Source organism: Lepidothrix coronata, unplaced genomic scaffold (genome assembly GCF_001604755.1).
Source record: "Lepidothrix coronata isolate B3197 unplaced genomic scaffold, Lepidothrix_coronata-1.0 Scaffold13, whole genome shotgun sequence".
In the NCBI taxonomy this organism is placed as follows: Eukaryota; Metazoa; Chordata; class Aves; order Passeriformes; family Pipridae; genus Lepidothrix; species Lepidothrix coronata.
In genome coordinates this window covers 4,061,025-4,084,160 of record NW_016690193.1, presented here as the reverse complement: position 1 = coordinate 4,084,160, position 23,136 = coordinate 4,061,025, and the positions used below count along the sequence as shown (strand labels likewise).

The following is a 23,136-nucleotide window of genomic DNA, read 5'->3' as shown; positions in this document are numbered from 1 at the left end:
CCAGGTGTTTAGCCAAACAAACAAAAAAAATCGCCGGAGATGTACTACCAAAAAAAACAAAAAAAACCCCTCGTTCTTTGCTGTTTCCCAGAACAAAATCCAGGAGCAAGCTGCACGTGCACCAATACTTTGGTTTGGCACCGCCACGTAGCTTTGCTGCACAGCACCCCCTTCACGGGGCAGACGCCAGGCCTGGCAAGGAGCACTGCACCCAGCTCAGCACCACCGCCTCGCATGACGCCTTTATCAGTCAGCAGGTGTATTAAGTGCCTAACACCCTGTATGTTAAATACTGGACTTATTAGGAATAAAATCTTTCCAAACACATAAAAGGAAACATCTCCTTTGCAATTTTAAGCACAGTGACATTTTACTATGTGCCAGGCATCACATACATTTTCCTTAGGCAACAGGTAACTTGCTACGCTATCTCTTTGAGAGGAAAATCTTCCACTTGCTATCTTCCCAATAACTTTGCTGTCTTCATAGACATGAGATGACAATTGCCAGGGGCATAGCTGAAATCCTTGGATTTTAACATGCGCTGAGCTGAGCTGATAGGAAACTTTTTAATTGGAAAGGTCACAGGAGACAGATTTCTGGGCGTATCTCCAGCTAAATGTCACCTTTTCAGCAATGCTCTCATCAAAGGTTACATAAAAGGCAGACAGACACTTTTCAGTGATACACACATCTACCTTGCAGCAGGCCTGCCTGCCTCCTAAGGGTAAAGCTTATATCCTCCAGGGATGTACAGCAGAAATGCTGTCTTACAATCCACAGCTGTGGAAGGTAAAGACCAGTCTGTACTTTCCACCTGTCTTTCTATAGCCACATACTGACCAGAACTAGAAACCAGAAGTTGATACAAAGCGAGGTGCCTGTGAAATTTCACCAAACAAAAATAAGACGCTCTGAAATCTGTTATTATTTTGGTTAGCTGCTTTTTTAGCCTGAAATTGAAAAATGCGCATAAACCCAAAGGTGCTTGATTTTGAACAGCAAATTGAATTCAGTCTCTCACATCGCAAATAAGCATCCTAAATCTCGCTGCACTGGTCTGAATAGATGGGTACTCTTCAGTCTCCCTTCTATGCAGTTATACTCTTGACCAGAGCTTTCTCAGTGTCAAATCCACTATATTTGCTGGAACAGATTCAGCACTGATGATGCCCAACAACCAAAATTTTGTCACTAAACATACAAGTAGTTCTAGCAACACAATAAAAAACAACCTGAAATCAGACCTCAGCCTTTCTACTCACACCCTCACTGCCTCACTGTTTTCATTAACTGAGTATGCCTCTTTTCCATTTCATTGGTGAGATGAGGGAAAAATTCATTCTATTCCATATTGTCTCCCGCTGTTCTTTCTCCAAAGCCTTCAACATATTTAAACATAAATCCCTGGAGGTTCTAGCTTAAGCAAAGGAAGGGTTGAATCAGGATTCTATAATAATTATTCCCTATAACCTCTGTCCATTCTAAGTCTGTCTCACAGACGAAACCGAGATATTTACTATCTGCAGAGTACAAGACAAAAAATGCAACACATATTTTTAGAATTTTATTAACTTTAACAAAACCAGCAAATTAAAGGATGGTCAGTTTTTTGGAGAGGACTTAGATACACATTTAAATGCAAACTGCAAATATATAACAAATTATGTACAACTGTGTCAGTCATCAAGAGAACACTAATCAATGTAATCCAAATCTTCCGGGATTCCAAAACCTTTATCAATTCTGCTCTCTTCAAATCCAAATTTACGTTTGGCCCAGGACTTTATTGAAAAGATGTTATCTGTGAACAGAATGAAAACCATTCAGCTTTGAATATTTAGGAAAGCATGAATTATAGTCTTAGCTACAAATCCTTCCATTTAAAATATCTCTTGTGTGTCTGAAAAAGGTACATAGTGGGAAACATCATTACTAGGTAGATTTAGAACAGAAAACAGAAGGCTTTTGTCAATAACATAATTTTACTCAGTTCTAAGTAAAATATTTCCTCTTTTTTGGATGTTTTCTTTATCTTTCCTTGCTCCTCTTTTATAAGGAGACTGAAAAGCATGATTACAGTGTAAGCCTGCTATAGTGATGAGGTAAGTGTGAATATGCATAGTATTTTATAGGTCCTTCTTCAACTAGACACCTACTGACTGTCTACAACTGCAAAAATTAGATTTAAATTAGCTATAAAATCCTTTCTAGTCCCATGTGTTTGTTCAGACTGTACATTTTTTGAAAGTTAAATAGAAGACATTCAAGAAGCTTTATTTTAATCAGCACTTCTCTTTTAGCTTTAACATATACATTTTCTTCAATTTAACATAATTTTTCACTGCAGTATTGACTGAAACTCATTACGTCATTTCTAAAACCCATTATGTCATTTCTAACACCCATAAATTGCAGCATTCCTTAAAAGAGTAAGTGTTCTCTGTCTGCACACCTTAGAAATATTTTCTTCAACCATCACACCTTTGGTTTTAAAACTGTCTCTTCAAAAGAAAAATATAAACATATAACCTAATTGTCTAATTAAAGGAAAGTACTTTCTACAGGCTGAGGCATAGCTCCTTTACCTCACTTGAGGCCTTGAGAACAACAGCCTGTCATCAAAAGCAGAAAGCCCTGACAACACAATTCCCAGAAGTTATTTTCAAATCCATAATTTTATTTGCCCATATGCAGTAAACAACCCAGTGCCAATGAAGATATAAAATAATAGTCAAAAGAATAAGAAAATTATATCCTGCTGCATTTTCATAACCAATGATAGTGAACAGTCCATCAGTAGGTCAATTCTAGACAAAAAATTACAAACAACATTCTAAATAATTTAAAAAAAATAAGGACATACAAATTGCTTGCTCTGCAAAATGGAAATGCAATATAGCAAACAACAGAAAATTGAGTTAAACTTCCACATGAATGTTATCACAATAATCTTCCTCAAAACTGTGCAGCATTTTTCTTGCATGTCAAAAGCTGATGAATTAGTTTGAGAAATATCTAGTTTATATCAGCATCCATCACATGGTAGCAGCAATAAGGTTCCACAAAGCATTCTTTAGAAATAGATGAACATTCAGAATAGAATTAAACTTTCTGAATGCCTGGGCACCACCATTGCCAGTCTCTATTGTTTTTCTGATTGTAAGAGATTTGAACTCTAACAAGGAAATGAGCTGCAGGTTTTAACAGTGTGCAAGACAGCACCAGAAGGACAAATCTATTATGTCATATGAAGTACATTCAGTAACTAAACTCAGAAGATGTAGTCTTTATTTTGAATCATAACAGTTTATAAGCAAAATAAATTTCTGTATTTTTTTAAGTGAGGACTATCTAACAAAAAAATTTAAAAATTTAATCAAATTTAAAATTCTTAACAATGAGTAGGTTTTTTACTGAAATTGCTCGAATGTGAAGTTATGTCACTGCAATACACACCAGTCCATCTATTGGCTGCCTCCTTGGCCACTTTGTTTGTTTGGCCTGAAACAGAGAAAAACACCAACAACAATAAAAGCATACATCACAGTAAAATCATCCCATAGTTTCAAGACGTGGAGATTAAATTTTTAGTGATGTCATTTTTAGAGAACCACACAATATAGGGAAGTTATTCCACTGCTTCCAAATACTTCTTTTGTTTTACACTTTCAAGGCTTCAGCAAGCACAAAGCTAAGTTAAAGATAAACAGGATCAAGGAATATAAAAGATACCATATGAACAAATGTGAGTTTTAAAAGTGTATTTTAAATTAAAATAATGCTACTTTGGCTTCCCTGGGGGCTTAATTTTCTGCAGCAAGATTGGAACTAGATACATGGCCTGAAGATACTAGAGGCAATGGAGATGGAAAATATTTTGTAATTCTCTCTATACATAAGTAATCCATCACACGGGTATGCATGATTCCATATACATAAGGAAAATAACAAGGCATCAGTCTATCACATTAATCCAAAAGTTTATCATAGAGCTCTGGAAAGTCTCCCAGGCTTTAAGAATCCCCTCAATGAAATGAAGACAAAATAATGTTTCTGGTTATTAAATTTGGCTTAGCAACCTTACCACCACTCCAGAACTAAACACATAATAGTAATTTACCATTACTACAAATAGCTTTTGTATAGCTTCCATGAAGCAAAACTATCAAGAAAAATTCCTCCCAGATCACCTTGCTCCCATTAAAATAAGTACTGAATCAAATCAAGCAGGTTGGTTTGTAATGTGGGAATTTATCAGAATCATTATGATTCTCACGCCTACACATAACTTAGGTATTCCCAGTTAGTCTTGTTAGTACTTGCATGATAATACTCATTTGAATGGTCAGCATGAAATTTGTCTCCAGGAGGTGCTTGGAAGTGAATATATGATCAGGTATCTATTGTTATACAGATTACACTTCAAATTAAATTATGTTCAAAAATCACCTGCTAGCACACAGGAAGGTAAGCATTCATTATTCTAACCTTAATACTTCAGTAACTGATGTGAAAAATGTTTAAATTGGAGTAATATGACATTTCAAAACCAGTGTAGTTTCTAAAATGGTCTACAATTAGAAAAAGATGGGCAAAAAAAAGAGTGGGTGAGAAGATGGCATTTTTGCTTGCCTGCATGCATCAGAAATTCAAGTTGTTCCTAGCTTGAGAGAGATATTCCTTTTTTACTTTGCTGACTGCTAGTTGCCACCTCCACTTGTTCAGTTCCATGACTGGCAGTGCTGACAACATATTTGCAGCTAATGGCATTTGGAACAGTACTGTACTTAACCTAACCTTACTTAAAACAAGTCTGCAGAGTAAGAGCTTTCACTGGTCAAGATTTAAAATGTTAGTTGTGATACTTCCCTCAGCATTTTTCTGAAATTCTACAGTTAAAGTTGAAAGCTGTATTTGATTCCAAGGAATGAAGTTTGAAATGAAGTGGGGGAAAGTAGGATAGCATTAAACTCATGGATCCAGAGCAGCAAGGTGACAGCATTCTGATGGCAGGGGAGCCAACCTACTCCACAGCATTTGTAAGGTCTCAGCAGAAAGTTCTGCTTTGCTGGAAGCAGCTAACCAGCCTTGCTCTGTGCTTCTCCATCCCACAGCAGCTTTAAGTTCATGCAGCTTTCAGCACACAGCTCTGTGCTTAAAGCCCAGTGGCCATATAATACAGTACATTAAAAAACAAACAGTGGCAGCACAGCAAGGTGCATCGTCATCCTGCAAACATTGCTCATGTGTGTCAAAATATACATGTTATCATGTGTTCTGAAAATGTGACTACAAACCTCAGTCAGAGAAAAGGCTGAGATAACCAACAGATATATAGGATGGGCAACAGGGTGGTTAGAATGGCAGCTGCTGCCTATAACTGAAATGAAAACATGCTAGTGAGAGCAGAAAGCTATAGTGTGGAAATCCCACAGTGGGCATCAGTTTCAATGATTTCAATAGCAGAGAAAAAAAATAAAATAATAAAAACCAAATCAAACAAAAACTCCTGAGAGTAAAAGCTATACAAACAAAAGAAATATTTTAACCGTGGCATTCTTTCCATGCACCACCTGGGACTGATAACAGACTGGCAGCAGTGTCATGGTAGAAGGATGGAAGGATGCACAAGGCAGAACTTCAGGATGGTGAAGGTGACATTCAAACAACTTGTCTGAACATCAAAGAAGAGGACTCAGTCCTTCAGAAATTGGGATGACATATCCCCCACATTACTTTGCTGCCAGAGGACTCAGAGTTGGGGAAAAGAAAGCCACTTGCAAAGCCTCAGGCACATCACTTGTGAATGTGTTTCTGGGACATGAGGCTGAGGCAAATGTTTGCTGCTTGCTATTTCGCATTACCTCATGCCTATGATACATCCATGTATATGATAGCACCACAGGGATGGAGGTATGGATTTATTCTACCAAACTGAAAGCTGCCTATACTATCAGGCATATTTTATCAACAGCAATGTCAGCTATTTTGGCAAGTTGCAAGACACTCATGTTTTCCTCATGTCCAGCCTGAGCAAGCTCACACAAACAAGACAGACTGCATTGTCTGTTCACATCAAGTGAGACTGTCAGTGTCCCTGCTGCAGGATGGCACTGCAGTCTACTTAACCACTATTTCCTTCACTTAAATTTTCCCTTCACATTCCTTTTTTTAATTTGGGGTGCAGGAAACATACCTCATCCATCTTCAGAAACTACTATGTCATCTCACCGCAATTGCTGCCTCTTGGCTACAGGCAGAGCTTTTAGCTATCTCAAGGCAAGATGTAATCCTTTGGGATCAGGCTTAACCTTGCCTACAACTCCACTGTGGGATCTTGTGTGCCTGCTGTAACCAACACCATGCCTGAAAGAGGAACGAGACAGGCTTTGGTAGTCATGGACCTGCGTCACCTGAAGACAGCAGCCACATCTGCATTATCGCCAGCCATCTTCCAGAGGCCTCCAACTCCGTCACAAGAACTGACAGAAATAAAGGAATCTGCACCTTGACTGCTTTCTGGAAGCCTTTTATAGTTGCTTGTTGGGACTTTCACTGGTTTCATCATCTGAATGTGTACATGCATGGAGGATGAGGGAAAGGAGAAGTAGTAAAGCAGACACCCCCCAGACACACCTACTTTATATATGGGTGTAACTAACTGAAGGTCATCTTACTTCTGATTGCCTATTCTGTAGCTCCAGAGGATCACACAGGCATTGGACTTCTGGTTTTTAGACTGCACTGAAAAAAGAAAGTTCAAGACCTAAAGACAGCAATAGCATGGGAACTTAAAAATGTATACTCCAAAGAAGAATCAGGACACCAACTGTGTGATCTGTAAAAAGGAGAAACGCAGACACAGCATTAAGGGCAAATGGTTAACTGCCAAAACCACCACTACCATTGGGTCCCAAACTTGGCTGGAGTCCTGCTGATCCTCCTGCTGACCAGAGCTACTCTAACTGAACTTGATTTTTGGCAGCTACTAAATAGTGCTCCAGTACTGAAGCTGCACAAAACAATGAAAAGGCCAAATGTGCAGCAGAGGTGAGCAATACAGGAAGCAACATTTTCCAGATGCTTCCAAATGTTCTCCTTACCATTACACTCTAGTTACACTCTATCTATACATCTGCAAATAGGCTGACAATATATACAATTGCTGCCTGGAAACAACAAAATTATCCATTTGTTCTGGATATTACATATTTATTTCAGCTACTTGTATGACAATACATCCATAGACCTTCCCACTCTCAAGTCTGCAGGATACAAGTCATTTATTTGGCTGAGGCACTCACTTGTACCCTCTGCTGAAGAATTTCAGGCACATTTGGCATTTTCTAAGAAAGAAAATGGAAGCTTGCATTTTCTCTCCAAAACTGAACAAAAGTAACTGCTGTGTGTACAGCAAGGCAAGGCCCAGGAACAGCATGACTTGCAATGCTAGTCTGTTATGTTAGCAAAACACACCTGGAAATATGCCCTAAACAGGGAAAGGTTAAGGGTCAGAGAGTAAATTCTGACCAGTCCTCATGGAAGTCTCTTCTTCCCTCAACCCCAGGTATTTCTGGAGAACTGGGGGGAACTCAAAGAGCCCTGATTCTGGGAGCTGAACCATTATCCTAAGCAACTGTGATTGTCCTTATCACAGGCGGAATCCCTTGTATTTCCACAGAAGAAAGCAATGGTAGGGAAAGGAAGGTCCAGGGGGAGGGTATTTTGGAGCAGGCCAGAAGACAAGAGCTGACAAAAGGACACATGGACACCTGTCGGAGATGCACCAAGGAGCCTTATAAAGTAAATGAACTGCACCTGGTCAGGAGTGAAGGCCGGCAGCACAAAACATTTACACAGCAATGTTTCTGAACAAATCTGAACTGGCAATATATATTGACTCAAATCTTAGCACAGTAAGGCCACAATGTTTCTGATCTGGCTCAGGAAGCCCCACAGTCATTCTCAGCATACTGTAGAACTACAGCTTCCTTTTTGCTTTCTTCTTTCCTCCTTCCCCCAGATTCTCTCCCTTTTTTTCATTGAATGGGAAGGTGGTAGGAATTAAAAGTCCTATTTGCATTCCAAAAATGAAGGGCCAAAAGCTGTAGAATCTCAAGTATTTCCACAGTAAGGGAAAACCACTACATGCCTCCTTGACACAATATATATACTAAGTTAGTGTTGCTATGAGACTTTGGATATTTTCACAGGTGAAAAACAATTGTGATAGCAACAACCACCACCATCTCCTCACAAACGTTTTCAAAAAAAAAAAAAAAAATCTACTTTCAGGTTCTTCCTAAAAGCCTTTTTTAAGTCCTGCACATATCATTATAGAAATATTAAGGACTCAGTCATGGAATAGAATTCAGCTCTAAAGGCAACAAAGTTCCAATAGCTATAGTAAAAAAAAAATTTCAACAGCCAGAACCAGCTCACAACCACGTATTATCTTGGAAACGCACAAGGAACTGTAGTGTTTTCTGATCTCCTAGATCCTACTGTGGCATTTTCAGGATAACTCTAAGGATTATTGTAAGTAATGTTTTTATGTATAAAAAAACCTTCAAGGTCCAGGAACCCCTATTTCCATAGAATAACTAAAGCTAATTGTATTTATACAGCTAGCACACTTTAGTGCCAGTTTGGACCTACCACAACTAATGCCACAAGAAAATTTTATGGATTTCCTCACTTAAAAGGCACACAACTACAGAGGAACCAGCACTTTATCAAGGAGACAGTCACCCATCAGCCTGTGGGACTGTTAGCAGACACATACAAAATGTAACTGCAGCCTTCAGCATGTGGGTGAGGAGTAATTTTACAGTGTGAATCACAATTCTTCTGCATGAAATGTAGAGAACAGCTGCAACTGTTCTCAGGGACCAGCGAGGATTATTAACCCAAAGGTTCTCAATCTATCTCATGAAACTGGTCAGGGCAAATTAATTGCATTAGGTGCATTTGAATTTCTGTAATAATTCTGCATTCACTTAGACTGAATTCAAAGATAAAAAATGGCAACTAACATAAGAAGTGTACATGAACTTGAATCTCTGATGATTCTGATTGTCTGTTGCCTTCTGCAGAGAGTTATCTGTTCTCCTGCACACAGGCTGCCCTCACTTTTCCAGAATCATCATACTAGGACAGATCTATGTTTCCCTACCTCTCCTGGAGCAGCATCACTATAATATCATCCTGTGATGCATAGTTTTCAAAATTTTTCCTACTAATGAAAATACCTCATGCAAATAAAGGGCCCATCTCTAAAGGCCAGGATAGAAGGTGAACATAGAAATTATACACCTGTCATCCACAGAAAGTACAAAATATAGTTGCCTAGTAAGTCCTACTGACATGCCCATTCACAAAATGACACCAGAGACTGATCAAGAGACTGTAGCTTGCCATTGGAGACTATTTATGGCAATTATGTGATGAAGTGGCTTCTTGAAAGTCCGTATTCGAGTATCCTCAAGAGTAAGTAGTCTGTGACACTGTCAACAGGGTGAACTGCAATGTGGCAAGAGCTTTAGAAGAATGTTTTGTAATCAGGCAGAGACAAGTCCACAATACTGGAAATCTTTACCTTCCCCCATGCTTCCCAAAGAGCTGTTTCCTCTTATAAGCAGAATAAAGAGCTGCTGTGCAGAAAAGTGATAGCACATCACAATTCTGTCACCTCCTTTGAATCCAAAATAACACATAATTCCTTCCCCACACTCCAAGTATCCCACACAACACTTATCCCCATGATATTAATCAACAAGTCACAATGCTTCAGGATTCATGACTACATTCAAGCCAATGCATAAATATGATTTCTCATTTAAATGACATCACAAATTCAATGGAACTGTTTATACCGACTTCTTTTAGATCTGAATAAAGTTTCAGAACTACAAGAAAAAGCATTGATGATTTTGAATGCTACCTACTAATCTACAACCATTTTGAAAGGCATAGGACACAATATAAGCTATTTGTGATAGAAAAATACTCAAGAAATTTTGATATACAAATGAATTAAATCAGCACTTCTGCTGCAACGTGTGTGTGTACGCGTATATATATATATATATATATATATATATATATATATATATGTTTACTTGAAAATAAACCTGAGTGAATACATAGCATAGTGCCAGTCTGTAGTGCTTGTCTGTATGGTAAGACACAGCAGTGCACAGTAAAGCTACTAAAGAGCTGATCCACATTGCTGGGAACACGGTTTTAAAGGGTCTGTGATCTTCGTCAGTGTGTTTGAAAAAAGTGTCAAGTCTCATCAGCAAAAACTCCTCCTGTCCCATATGAAAAGGTCACACTGTCAAATTTCATCAGGATGTACACAGGGTCTCCTTGAAAAACGTCGAACAGAATTTGTCAGAATTGCTACCAAAAAATTCCTCTATGCAAAAGACATGCTCTTGCACTTAAGTTTACTACATTCATGTGCCTACAGAAAAAGACCATTTGCCTTTTAAATAGTGTCCCTGAAAACCCACACTGAAATCTTAGTGGCATAACTAAAATATATCTATTCTTATCCAAAGACCAGAGGGAAGCAGTATGCTTACTAAACAGAAACAAGCATACCAACTTGATTCAGGGCTGATTCAGGGCTCCCTGAATGGACAACTCCTTCCTTCCCACTTCATTCACTAATAAACTCCATATGTTCAGCACAGCTAAAGTGAATTCACAAAATCACAGAATATGCCAAGTTGGAAGGGACCCACAAGGATCATTAAGCCCAACCCTTAGCCCTGCACAGGACCATACCCAAGAATCACACCATGTGCCTGAGAATATCATCCAAATGCTTCTTGAACTCTGTCTAGCTTGGTGATGTGACCACTTCCCTGGGGAGCCTGTTCCAGTGCCCTCTGGGTGAAGAAGCTTTTCCTAATATCCAACCTAAACCTCCCCTGACACAACTTCAGGCCATTCCTTCAGGTTCTGTCACTGGTCACCACAAAGAAGAGATGAGTGCCTGCCCCTCCTTTTCCCCTCATGAGGAAGTTGTGTAGACTGCAATGAGGTCTCCCCTCAGTCTCCTCTTCTCCAGGCTCAAAAGACCAAGTGACCTCAGCTGCTCCTCACATGGCTTCCCCTCAAGGCCCTTCACCATCTTTGTTGCCCTCCTTTGGACACTCTACAATAGTTCTTATAGTATCTGTCTTATATCATGGCACCCAAAACTGCACACAATATTCAAGGTGAGGCCGCACCAGTGCAGAGCAGAGTGGGACAATCCCCTCCCTCGACCGGTTGGGGATGCTTTGCCTGATGTTCCCTAGGAACTTCTCCCAAACTTTTCCCTGGGTGGCCCTCCTGGCTGCCAGGGCACAATGACTCATATTCAACTTGCCATCAACTTGCAAATTTCTGTGCTGCTGAACTGCATTTTACAAGGAGGCCCATTCCAGAGCACCATGGTTTTTGTCCAGTTCTGGACTGCAATCTGCTGCATGCCACAGAAGTTGCAGAGAAGAGTGGAAGGCATTGCAGGAGATCCTCTGGTCTCTGTAGCCACAACTCAATGCATTTTCAACCTTACCTATGCCATTTCTGAGGTATTTGTAGCCTGTTTTTAAGGTTGCCAGTATTAGAGCTTTCACAGCCTTCCCAGACAGTCTAATTTTGTGTTTGATTATTGCTACCATTAGTTTTTCACTTAATTTTTATTCCCTCTGCAATTTAAGGCTATTTCTTATTGCCAACTTCTCCAGGAACCTGAGTAACAAGCTATTCCTTTCCTTTTTCTGAAGGAGATACAGATATGAAAAATCCACCAGGAGCAACCTTCTTTTGAGCCCTAATTTTATAAATCTTTTTTTCCTCTTAGAATGTGATTGCTCAATGTCTGCTCTTTTAGCTCTACTCTGAACACTTAGTTATAAGAATATATGAATACTTTGAAATAAATTAGGTAGGATATGCGGGTTGGATATCCAACACTGATAGTGTTACGGCTGAAGCTGCACTAATGCCAGCTTGAGCAGGAAGATTATTTCATATATCTCCGTGCTGGTTATACTTCTGCATCTTAGTATGGTGACTTCGCTTTACACGACAAAAATTTTTACCTTCAACCTGTAAACTACTATAATCCTGATATCTTTTTTCAAACCCTCCCCCCTTAACCAGCTGCTCCAGATAATTTGTGTAACACCATATCCTTGAACGCATGTACACCCTTGCACTCACCACTACTGAATTTTATTGTGTTTTTTAGACTATCTTTGCAATTTGTCATGCTCATTTTGAAATCCCACTTTGTTCTTTGTCCGCACAGTCCCTCCTAGTTTCATCAGCTGCAAATGTAACAAAAGCATGTCTTCTCTTGTATTATCCAGCTCATCAATATAAATATTGAGCAGATGCAAGACACAACAGACCATATTATAGAGCTTCATCAATTCTACATCCCTTTCTGATACTGAATTGCTAACAAATTATAAAGTAGTTTGAGACTCACACTACTCCTGTTTCATCAGGATTGTATTTCTCTAGTTTCACACAAAACTGAGTCAAAACACCAAAGACAAACTTCTCCCAATCTACAAAGGTCTCTTACAGTGATAGAGAAAAAAACTCTGTGTTCTTCTTGGTGTTCCCAAATTGGTTCTCCATTCTGGATTTTTTTCCTGATATCCTGCTCTTTTCAGTGAAACTAGCTCATAAGATATTAAAGTGAGAGGGGAAAAAAACATTAGAAATACTCTCAAATACACCACCAGCACCAAGATTAGTCTTGTACTCATACAACCTGCCCTGCAAAAACTCTGCAGTTAAACAGCACTGAAAAAGGTATTTATATTAGGAATATACCCTGATAATATAGAGTCCTAGTCTAGATAAACCCATAATGAAAACATAACATACATGAAAACATAAAATATGGAAGATATCTGAAGATATGAGGCTGCCAACACATTTTTTTAAAGAAGGCCAGGGAAGACCTCATTTGACAGTTCTGCAACTTAGCACTGAAACTAAAATCCACAATACCTTTCCTGACCTAATTTTGCATTTAGATGTCATGCAAAGATATAAACCAGTATGTTCCTTTGAATATCACTACCATAACTTTATCGAAACAGTCTGAATGAATGCTACCATACACCATTAAGCTAGTAGGTCTAACACTGGGAGACAGAAGCAAAATACTCACTCCACAAAAGCCTTTCTGTTTCATATATAAATGATCTATTGATTAGTTCCATTTGACGCTTTCCTCAGGGCTTTAAAACATGATTTCTAAATCAAGGAGTATCATAAATGTAGTCATAAGTAGCCATTTTCCATATCACAAATTTTATCAAGTGTCTACCATTCCTAAGCAGCTCAACAGCTTTTGCCATAAGGATTTACTGGCTCAGACAATAAACTATTCCCACATATTTCACCCATAACCCTCTAACTCTAGATATTTTTTCTGTCATCCCAATATAAACAAATAAGAAATAAAATAAACAGGAAGAACAAAAACAAGCCTTGTGAGTGTTTTCATTTGATTTCAACAAAGGATAACTTGCCAGAGTAGCAAATTTATTTAAGCATGGTGTTACATATGTTACCTACAGATTTGATCTTCCAAGTGGCTCTTTTCTGAGTGTCCAAGTAAAGCCCCAATGACAAAACACGAGCTGTGTTGTTTGCTTGGTTTTGGTTTTTTTTGCTTAACCAGCTAAAACGCAGCTTCATTTTAAAGCAAGTTGGCTTAAGTTGACATCCTCTAAGAAAAATAGCCTTGCTAGAATGTGCTTGAGGTATAGAAACACATGCATGCATGTGTCTAAACATTTAGGGCAGTTTTTCGTTGCGGAGTAACCTCTTATCTGGATTCCAAACACAGAAACAGAGAAATTCTCTGAAATGCAAAGAATTAAGGCCTTTTGCTGAAAGCCAAATGCCCCTTCTGAACTTAAGCTTCCCAGCTGCAGCCAAAAGCCCCACATTTCACTTTAAGCTTTGTGCCTTAGGTATATATGTACAGGTACATCCTAAGCTGCTCAGTTTTTCCTGGTCACCCTTCACTCATTATTCTTCATGGCTGTTGTATTCTCCTTTCTTTACAAGGGCCAGAAGCTGCTCACCCATTTACCTACTCCTGTTCCTCCCTCATTCAGTTTTTCCCAGATCCATTTTCTAACAGTTCAACTCACTGCAGAGCTCGCAAAGATGTCCTTTGAAAACTTGTCACCTGACGGGCTCCTAGTTGCTCTGAGGATCCCTGGTTGCTCTTCAGGGCAACTACCACAAAACAAACAATTCTGTGAGGTGCATGATAAATTACACATGTATGAAAGCTTTCTGAAGGCAGCAAAAGACTCCATCAGACAGACCTGTTGGGGGGAAAGAGAGATTTCAAAGACCTCAGGAGATTCCATCATGAAAGAAGGGTATCTATACCATCTATTCCTACCTTGAGCTGACAACTTGCTTTTATCACTGGTGAACTGCAGCACAGGAATGATGGGCCAAGGTGAGAACTCTTTAACCTACTTTTGTCGGGGAAGGTCCTTAAACCACCACATTATGCTCTCTGGTAATCACAGCCAGATTATGCTTTGCAAGTGTGTGCTCTCTCAAAGGACCAGCATTTTCAATAACTTAAATGCAAACAAGTTTCCTTTGACTTTCAAGATAAAAAAAAAATTGGAAGGGCTGAAGATAAAGGATCACATATTCTGCTTAACCCTGCAATTCCATCTCACTTGCTATGATTACCAAAGGAGCTTGGAGTATCAGTGATCCAAGTATACATTTGTAATTACACTCATCAATTTTACTTAACAGTTAAAATTTTACTGTTACTATATGTAACTATGTTTTCACGGAAGTACATTTATTATTCCTAATTCTTCCTAGAAATTAAATTATGTTTAGTTTTGGGAAAACATTTTGATTTATCTTTTAATGTACCTTTTGAAAAGGTAATTTAATTTGCCAACCTTCCAACTGAATGACAAACTATTCTAAGAATCCTTACAGGGAGCAAGGAAAACAAAATTCTTAGCTTGGTGCAATTAGATGAGTAAATGTGTTCTTTCCTTATTGCTGCACATCTATATATATTCTGCTACTCCATGATGAAATAGGAAAAAGGGGTGGGCATATGGGCTGTGTGGTTTTGTTTTTATTAGTAGCAGATAGTCTACAAGTTACATACTGGAACATACACTGTCAATTTCCTGTCATATCCTCATTCAGATCCTCCGGAGATGAATACACTAAATATACAATACCCTGAAAGATGAGACTAAGTAAAAAAATGAATGCTTGCTTTTAAAATTATTATTTTTCTACGTACTTTTAAGCAAGTGTCTGGTTCACTCCAAAGAAAGACTAGTTTAACCCTCTAAGGCTAACATAAATGTGAGTGAAGACACTAGTCTAACTTCAGCAGAATGACTAATTTCTGATTGCAGATCTTTGTTAATGATATTGTTGCATAAACCGTAAAAAGCACAGCTCGCCTCTCAGATGCCAGGTGCATATTTCATGGTCAGTAGCTAGGAAACATCCTTTTAATTGCAAACTGAACATACTGGATCTAGAGGTGATTAAAAAACCATTTTGTCTATAGGCTTCATCTGTACGCTATTGATCTTGGTGGCACCTAGACCGGGCTTATAATTATTTGTAGACATTCACTTTTCCAAGTGAATCGTTACATTTTTAAAAACAGACACTTAATAGTTCAATAACTGATACTGCTGACAAGGCTTTTTTTAAAGTAAACTTTCTGATACTTTTTCTGAACAATCATCTTTGCCACAAAATATAAAATAAAATCCATTAAACCCTTTTGTAAATTATCAGCATTCTGACGAATTTTGAGTAAAATTGATGCAACTCATTTTAAAGCCTCTCCACTAGCCAGGATAGTCTAATCTTCATTTGATTTCTTCACTAGTGTTTCCTTTCTGGGAACAGGGACTATTCCCAGTGTTAGTAAGAAACTCCCAAAAGAATCCAGCACTTGGTACTAAGTTTGTGTAACATGAAGTACATCTGCAAATGTAACAAAGTTTCTAATTTATTTGACCATAACAGAAGAGAATAGGGGGGTGTATCAACAACAACAAAAAAAGAAATCCCTCTCCCCCCCAAAAAAACACCCAAAAAATAACTCCCAAACTGCACCCCACAAAATCCAGCAGGTAAATCAACATCAACTTTTCAGCATTCAGCCTTCAGATATTAAGATGAATGAAGAAACTGAAAAATTCAGAACTATTTTCTCATACTGTCTGTATATCCTGATATAATTCTTCACAACAGTTTGTCAAGCTGAAATTTTCAGTGTTTAGAAACATCAGAATTAGAAATTTTGAAGCATCTACAATGAAAAAAGACACTTTCAAGTACATACTACATATACCATAACATTTCCATGGTATTTAGTAAAGTCTGGATGTTATCCCAGAATTTACTTTCACATACCCATTAGTTTTAGAAGATAATCTAACACTGAAATGGACTGGTAGTGATGCCTCTGAGATCACACATTCAGAGAGTCAAAAGGATATCAGTGGTTGGAAATCACATCCATTTGAATCACTTGCCTCTCTTGCTACAGGATAAAAATAAACAAAGAGAGCCAAAGTAAAAAGGTTGACATCAAAATTGCTACATGTGTTGTATCTGGTAGTTTGCTAATCTTTGAGAATACGGCTTGTCTAGACATGTTAAGATCATTGTTTTAAAGGTAAAAGCCTAGATAAAAATTATCAGCAACTGGACACTCTAAAAACACGCTAAATTAAAGAGGAATTCTAACAGGCAACATCTAAGACAAGCCCCAAAAATATTAGCAATCATACCACACAGAAGTCATTTACTCCAATCAGTATGTAACTATGCAGAGGCACACAGTAACCCAAGTACGGCTATCCTGAAAAAAAATAGCTAAGACCCAACAATCTTTTAATAAAACTTAAATCAACACTCCTCTATTTACAGCGAAAGAACAAGAAGTTGGAAATTCTAGAAATGTTTATTTTACAGTGAACACTGAAAATGTTTAGCTGTTTCCCGTTACAAGCTGACCAACTCAGAGTAAAGTCGCCATCATTTATACAGTTATGTCGTCAAGACAAATTTTTCTATAAAATCAATTATGAGAAAAATGCTATTAGCTCCCTAACTTCTCTCTCTGGCAGGCAGAAAGAATTAAACTTACGCAGCAGGTTAATCTTGATGTTACATGCAGCTTTTTCTGTTGACTTTATAAAAATCTGGAGAAATTATGAACTACTGTTCATATTATGAACATTGTGAACCATGCCTTTGTCCTCTACCATAATCTTTAGAGAATCTAGCAGCATCACACGTATCCAACTGCATACATGCATGCTATGTCACATAAGCTTTTCTACTGGAAGAATCTCTCTACAATGGCTGCTTTCCCATGAGAATATCTTCCACCCTGCATAAACATGCCTCAAAGCTGAGAAACAAGGGTTCCATCCTGAACCATCTGCAGCAGGATTACAAGTTTAATAGAGAAATATAAAATGCCACTATTTTTTTTTTTTTTACTTCCAGTGACTGTTGTCAGTTTTACTGCCTTTAATGTTGAGAAATAATTTATTACTCAATCCTAACTCACACAAGATGTCTTAAAGATTGTTTCCAAGTGGCAAAGACAAACTTCAATCACTGAATTGCAGAGGTCATTAGAAAAGAAAACCCTCATATTTTGCTATTCTATTTTCACAATACCCTACCTGTAAAATGGAATTATCCAAATATATCCACAAAACCAGACTATTATGCAGCTTCCTCTAGTGGTCTGGCCCTAAATCTTGTTTCTTTTGCTATTTACTCTAGTTAGTTGTTATATAAAAATACTGAAAGTCTGTGTTCAAATGCTGTAACCTTGGGTACGCGTTAAGAGTTTATACTTCAATGCACTTCTAACACAAAAGACATGGAAACTAAGCCAAACCATACAGCAAAACATTTGTAACTGATATGAAGAGAACAAGCAGTGAAGTCAGCAAAAAACAGAGTTAGTATTTTAGTATTCCAATCTGCCCCCTTGTGAATACGCATTATAGTATATTTAGTTACATGGTCAAACTTGACTTTCCCACCACAAGATTCAGGAAGCAAGACAGATGTTCTGTTTTTAGCTGAGTCTTCAGATATTTGCTATGAATCATCCAAACTTTGTTTTGACCCTGAAAATAATATGTGTGTGTGTGCGTGTGTTTTAATAAGGCTTACCACTGTGCAATAGGTTTGTTTCTGCAATACTTCTTTGAGGGAATGAGCAACTAAAAAGACACGGGAAAGCATTCACCAAATTTGAAGGCCACTGAAAACAGATGACAATTTGACACAGCCCTAAAATATCACAAGAAGAACCAAAGCAGCTCTGTGATATGGGATGAGAAATTAATAGAGTGAAATTTTATATTAGACATCAGAAAGATTTCCTCAGAGGTTGAACTCATTAAGGAAAAAGAAGGAAAACCCAAATGCAGAACGTGACAACTGCCCATTACAAAACACATTTTACTGAACAATCCAACTCTTTTTAAGAGTGCGATTTTATAACATAACAGCCATCTCTAATTTCTGACTCTAAAATAAGGTAATTTAGAGTTAGAAATCTGCTCAGGTGATCTAACTGAAAATAATCACAATTATCTAAATTGCACAGAAGTATAAAATCATATCACTCACTTGCAGTTCAAAAATACTTTAAAATCTGTGAATGAGTAACTTTTATTATAAGGTTTTTCTGCAAAGCAGCAGCCGTAACTTTTATGTCTAGCTGAACGCCTTCCATTGCCTGAGATTCTTTATTGCCTTCTTACACTAAAAACCATAACTTCCTGCAGCTTGTTCTGCCTTTGCATTTTTCCACACTCTGAAAGAAGAGAAATACCCCCCAACTCTTTTTTCCCCTTTCCCTCTTTCCCTTAAAGCCTGTAAAATTCCATTCAGCTTTGACACAGACCTTAACTCCCCCAAATTGATATGACCATTTATTCACTCATACATTGCCAGCAATGATGTTCACTACTAGTTCAATAACTGACAAAACATATAATGAAGCAGAAACAATTTTTAAATTAAAGGTCAAGGACAAATTAATTTTGAAACACTACTGCATATTGCCCCTGCAACAGCGCTAACCTCACCAACTCCCTTAATTGCTCATGCCTCCATCACAGAAGTTCACATGGACCTTCTACATACTTTAACAAAAAAACTCCCAAGCAACCAAACAAAAAAACCCCAACAAACAAACAAAAGACAAGAGCATAAGTGAAGTAAATAGGTATTACATTTCTGTCTCCTTCCCTCTTTCCAGGATATTAGTCTCCACGTTGCCAACTAATGCAGTTGCCCTAGCATTCAAGCTGTGATTTGTCCCCTTGTGCCTGCTATTCAGGAACGTGCTCACCATGACTGGTTCAAAAAAGAGGCTCCTCAAACCATTCAGTGCAATGCTTACTGTAAGGGTACCTCAGCAGTTAAAATACCTGATATTACACATCCCTTTGCTGTCAGTATCTGCCTAACCTCGCTCATTTTTACAGCTGGAATCAGCTGGAATGTGTCTTGTCCTCAGGAGAGCAGGCAGCAAGGGATTTACAGCACAGTAACTAACCTCAGGTCTCAAGTTTGCTTATTCCCTGGCATACCATTACATCCTTAGGGAAAGATAACACAGCTGACAAAAAATGTCACAGCCCCTCAAAATAAATAATATCTGTCCAGATTTGGTGTATGCTGCCAACTCTGTTTATGTTCCTGGCTTCCTCTCAGAACATTTCTAAAGCTGTGGACTTTGTTAGAAGAATAAGGAAAGAGGAAGATTCAGCCACATATCTGTTCAGAAAAAGGACTGTGGCTGTTTCTCGTCACTCTGTAGCAGCATGTTGGCATTACAGCAACATGCAGTGGTGCCTGGGTAGCAATGTAAGAGCCTAATAAATAAAAACATGAAAGTTGCAGTAGAGAAAATTCAATAAAATTTCATGCATGCTTTTCATTTTTCATGCTAAGGATCAGAATATTAAGTACATTTCAGTGCCCAATTTTGTATTAAGTATTAAAGTCACTCATCGTTCCTTGTATTCCATTAGAATTAGAAACTCCAATCAAAGCCCAGCATGTCAGAGACAGTACAGTCAACAGTGTGATACCATACTTTCGTATGTGATAATTAAGCATCTCTAATTAAATGCTTATGTTCTAAATAGATAAGTAAGTACTTGTTTTGCCAGCATGGAACTGAAGGTAAGTGGGAACCAGACACTACTCTTCCTACACACATTCTAGGGTTCAGCACAAGTTATAGAATTAATATGGTTCTAGAGGAATGATCCTGATATTAATTCTAAAGCATCAGTAATTATGGGATTGTTTGTTAACTGCTCAGTTGTTGGCAGAGTAAACATCAACAAAAACCCCACATATATAACAGAACATAAAAAGAAATGGTCTGTGTACTGTTTTTATTGCTCAGCTTTAAAAAGAAAAGTAGCTAGTTTTTTACTAACCTCTACATACCAGATTTTAAGCTAAAGAAGTGCAGACCTTTTCATGCAAAAGATCACTTTAAACAATACACAACTTACGCATTTCTTCAACAACGTCTGGATCACATTCCCTGTATTTGTCTATTTCTGCCTTTAGCTGCTCTTTTTTCTGCCGAAGGGCAGCAAGTTCCTCCATTAGAGCTGCACGTTCTGCCTGAGGATTCAAAGTACGTTGAGAGACACAAAAAAAAAATACAAATGTTAAAAACAGTAATTATCACACAGATCATTTTTCAAAAAAACAATACATAAATTTAAAAGCTGCTTTTACTACTGCTTTCTGTCAATGAACCTCTTGAGCATTTTATTTTATTACACAAAATTCTCAGTGACACTCAATGATATCAAGTACAAACTGGAAGGAAAAAAATTAAGGCCAAAATGGATAAACAAAAGAACAATTTTCTACAACCTTTGAACTCAATGAGATTTGACAAACTCCAAAGAGATCTCTTAATTACTGGGCTTAAAGGTTAAACAGTATTTAGGAGTTCTAGTCTTGTAATTAAAGACAGCATTACAGAAAAACCTGCCATCCACCCTTCCACAAACTGATATGCTGTGTATGAACACCCTCTGAATTTATTTTTCTTATTTGCCCACACCACTTGAGAGCAGTTGTCTCAAAAATAAGCTTAGATATTTATGACATGGTAGTCTGCTGGGAGTGTACACAATATCAACCTCAAAGATTCTATCAATCAATAAGAATCTGCAGACACTGACTCAACATGAGCTCTTCCACAGCCAACTCAGCACATACTTCTAATTCAGTCTGTAGTTACAGACAAACACTGTAACTGGCTGATACTCAAATAACTCATGCCAGGGCACTGGGTAGCCTAAAAGAGCCAGATATCACGAGTTTGTAAACCATCAGGGTTTTTACCAGTGGAAATCTCCATGGCAGCCCAGCAGTGTGAGGTGTTCATAGGGGTGGGGTTTTGTTTAGGTTTTGTTAGGGTTTTTTCCCCAAATATTCCATATTCCCAGTGCTTTTGCCAACAGTGCAGATTCGGCATGTTCTGAAAATGCAGAATGAATGGAAATCAAAAGTTTCCAGACGCTGAGGTATGGACGTAAGATACTCAGAGACCCACATTGTGATCTAGATTTTTCAGGACTTCTTCCTGATGTATAATCAGGAACCAAAATTTTGGAAACATAAGCCGGAACAGGACTTCCAGGACCAATAGCTTTCTGTAGGGCAGGACACATGCTGGAGCAGACCAAATCTGGAACAGTTCATTTGGAAGGATGACAAGCACAACTGTGTGAGAAACCCACTCATGATTCCCTGATTACAGTTCACTGTGAGTGAGAGCATAAAGAATTACCGTTAAAGGTACTGGCAAAAAGCAAGCTTTAATTAAATTTGTGAAAGTGACACTTCAACAGAGTTTGATGGCAAGGTGCACTCTATTACTTACTAGATAAAGGAAGCATACATAGGAAAAACCTAGAGTGTTTCTATAAAACAGTTGGGATTCAAAAATTTGGCACTTTACTACAAAATTCAATTCCTCCTGAAAGCTTCTTGCTGTCCCTCTTTTATGCATTTATTTATTGGACTTCAGACAGAGCACTGCAGTGCAAATCTGCAACACAGAACACCGTATCAAGTATTTCTAACTAATATGTTGCTTCATAAATATAGTAAACATAAAGCCTAAATATTATTTTGTAGTGTCAACAGCTTCAGTGTGCAAAGAGCACCAGGCTTACATAGCTGCTCAGAACAGTAATTTAGCAATCTATACTACAAATAAGTTTTAAAAAAACAACTCCAACATCTAAATTTGTCGTTACTAGATTTGGCAGTTCAGCAACCATCGGTGACTTTGGTATACACCTCTGGGTAGTTCAAGTTTTAAGATATTTTTAAATCTGAAAGTACCTGGAAGGACTACACTAGTATTTACAAGAAGTGCATACTTGTAGCCCTATTTCCTTGTAGGATTGCCTACCCCTCAAAGCAACTTACAGTATCTTCACGTCCAATTTTTGATTTCTGAATGCTTTTTTGTAAAGCTTCTTTTTTCTGACTGCTTTCAGCAAACTGGTAAAGGAAACAAAGAACAAAATCAAACTTATTCAGTAATGTATATTAAATATACCTATAAAATGTGTATACATATTAATATATTTAAATAAGCAGGGGGATATACCCTTTTAAGATATATATAACTTATGTAATAAAAATAAACAGAAAATAAACACAAAAGCACCCAAATATAAATCCAAGGCTTAGAACCACAGAGAAGAATTACAAGATGCAACTTAAAAGTCTAAGAAATTTTTGCTACGGTGGCACATAATCTTGCATGTTCAGCATGGGACCAAACTCCTATTTCATACCATGATCTGGCATCGCTATGTAAAGGACTCCATAATATGGAGGCCTTGGATTAGATGATTTCCTTCGGTCCTTTTCCAGCTCTCCCTATTCAATGGAAGCAGTGACAAAAGCTGTAGCAGGTTCACCTGCTCAGCAGCTGACACTGGTATTCCCAAAGTCTGATATGCCACTGGCATGGCCCCAATCCCT

At 38.0% G+C, this 23,136-nt stretch overlaps 1 protein-coding gene across 4 annotated transcripts in view; it reads right to left on the bottom strand.

Moving 5' to 3' along the window:
- The window catches only part of MND1 (meiotic nuclear divisions 1), a 57,624-nt gene that overhangs the window by 13,703 nt on the left and 20,785 nt on the right, over positions 1–23,136 (bottom strand). For 3 of the 4 annotated variants that reach the window (XM_017805768.1, XM_017805771.1, XM_017805772.1), the window contains exons 5-8: positions 22,573–22,647; positions 20,628–20,742; positions 3,460–3,504; positions 1,556–1,804 (exon numbers count right to left, since the gene is read on the bottom strand). In XM_017805768.1, coding sequence (XP_017661257.1) covers positions 1,698–1,804; positions 3,460–3,504; positions 20,628–20,742; positions 22,573–22,647 — 342 coding nt within the window. In that variant the 3' untranslated portion in view covers positions 1,556–1,697. Of the gene's footprint in view, positions 1–1,555; positions 1,805–3,459; positions 3,505–20,627; positions 20,743–22,572; positions 22,648–23,136 lie in introns of those variants that run through there. The other variant, XM_017805770.1, reaches the window with a different exon arrangement.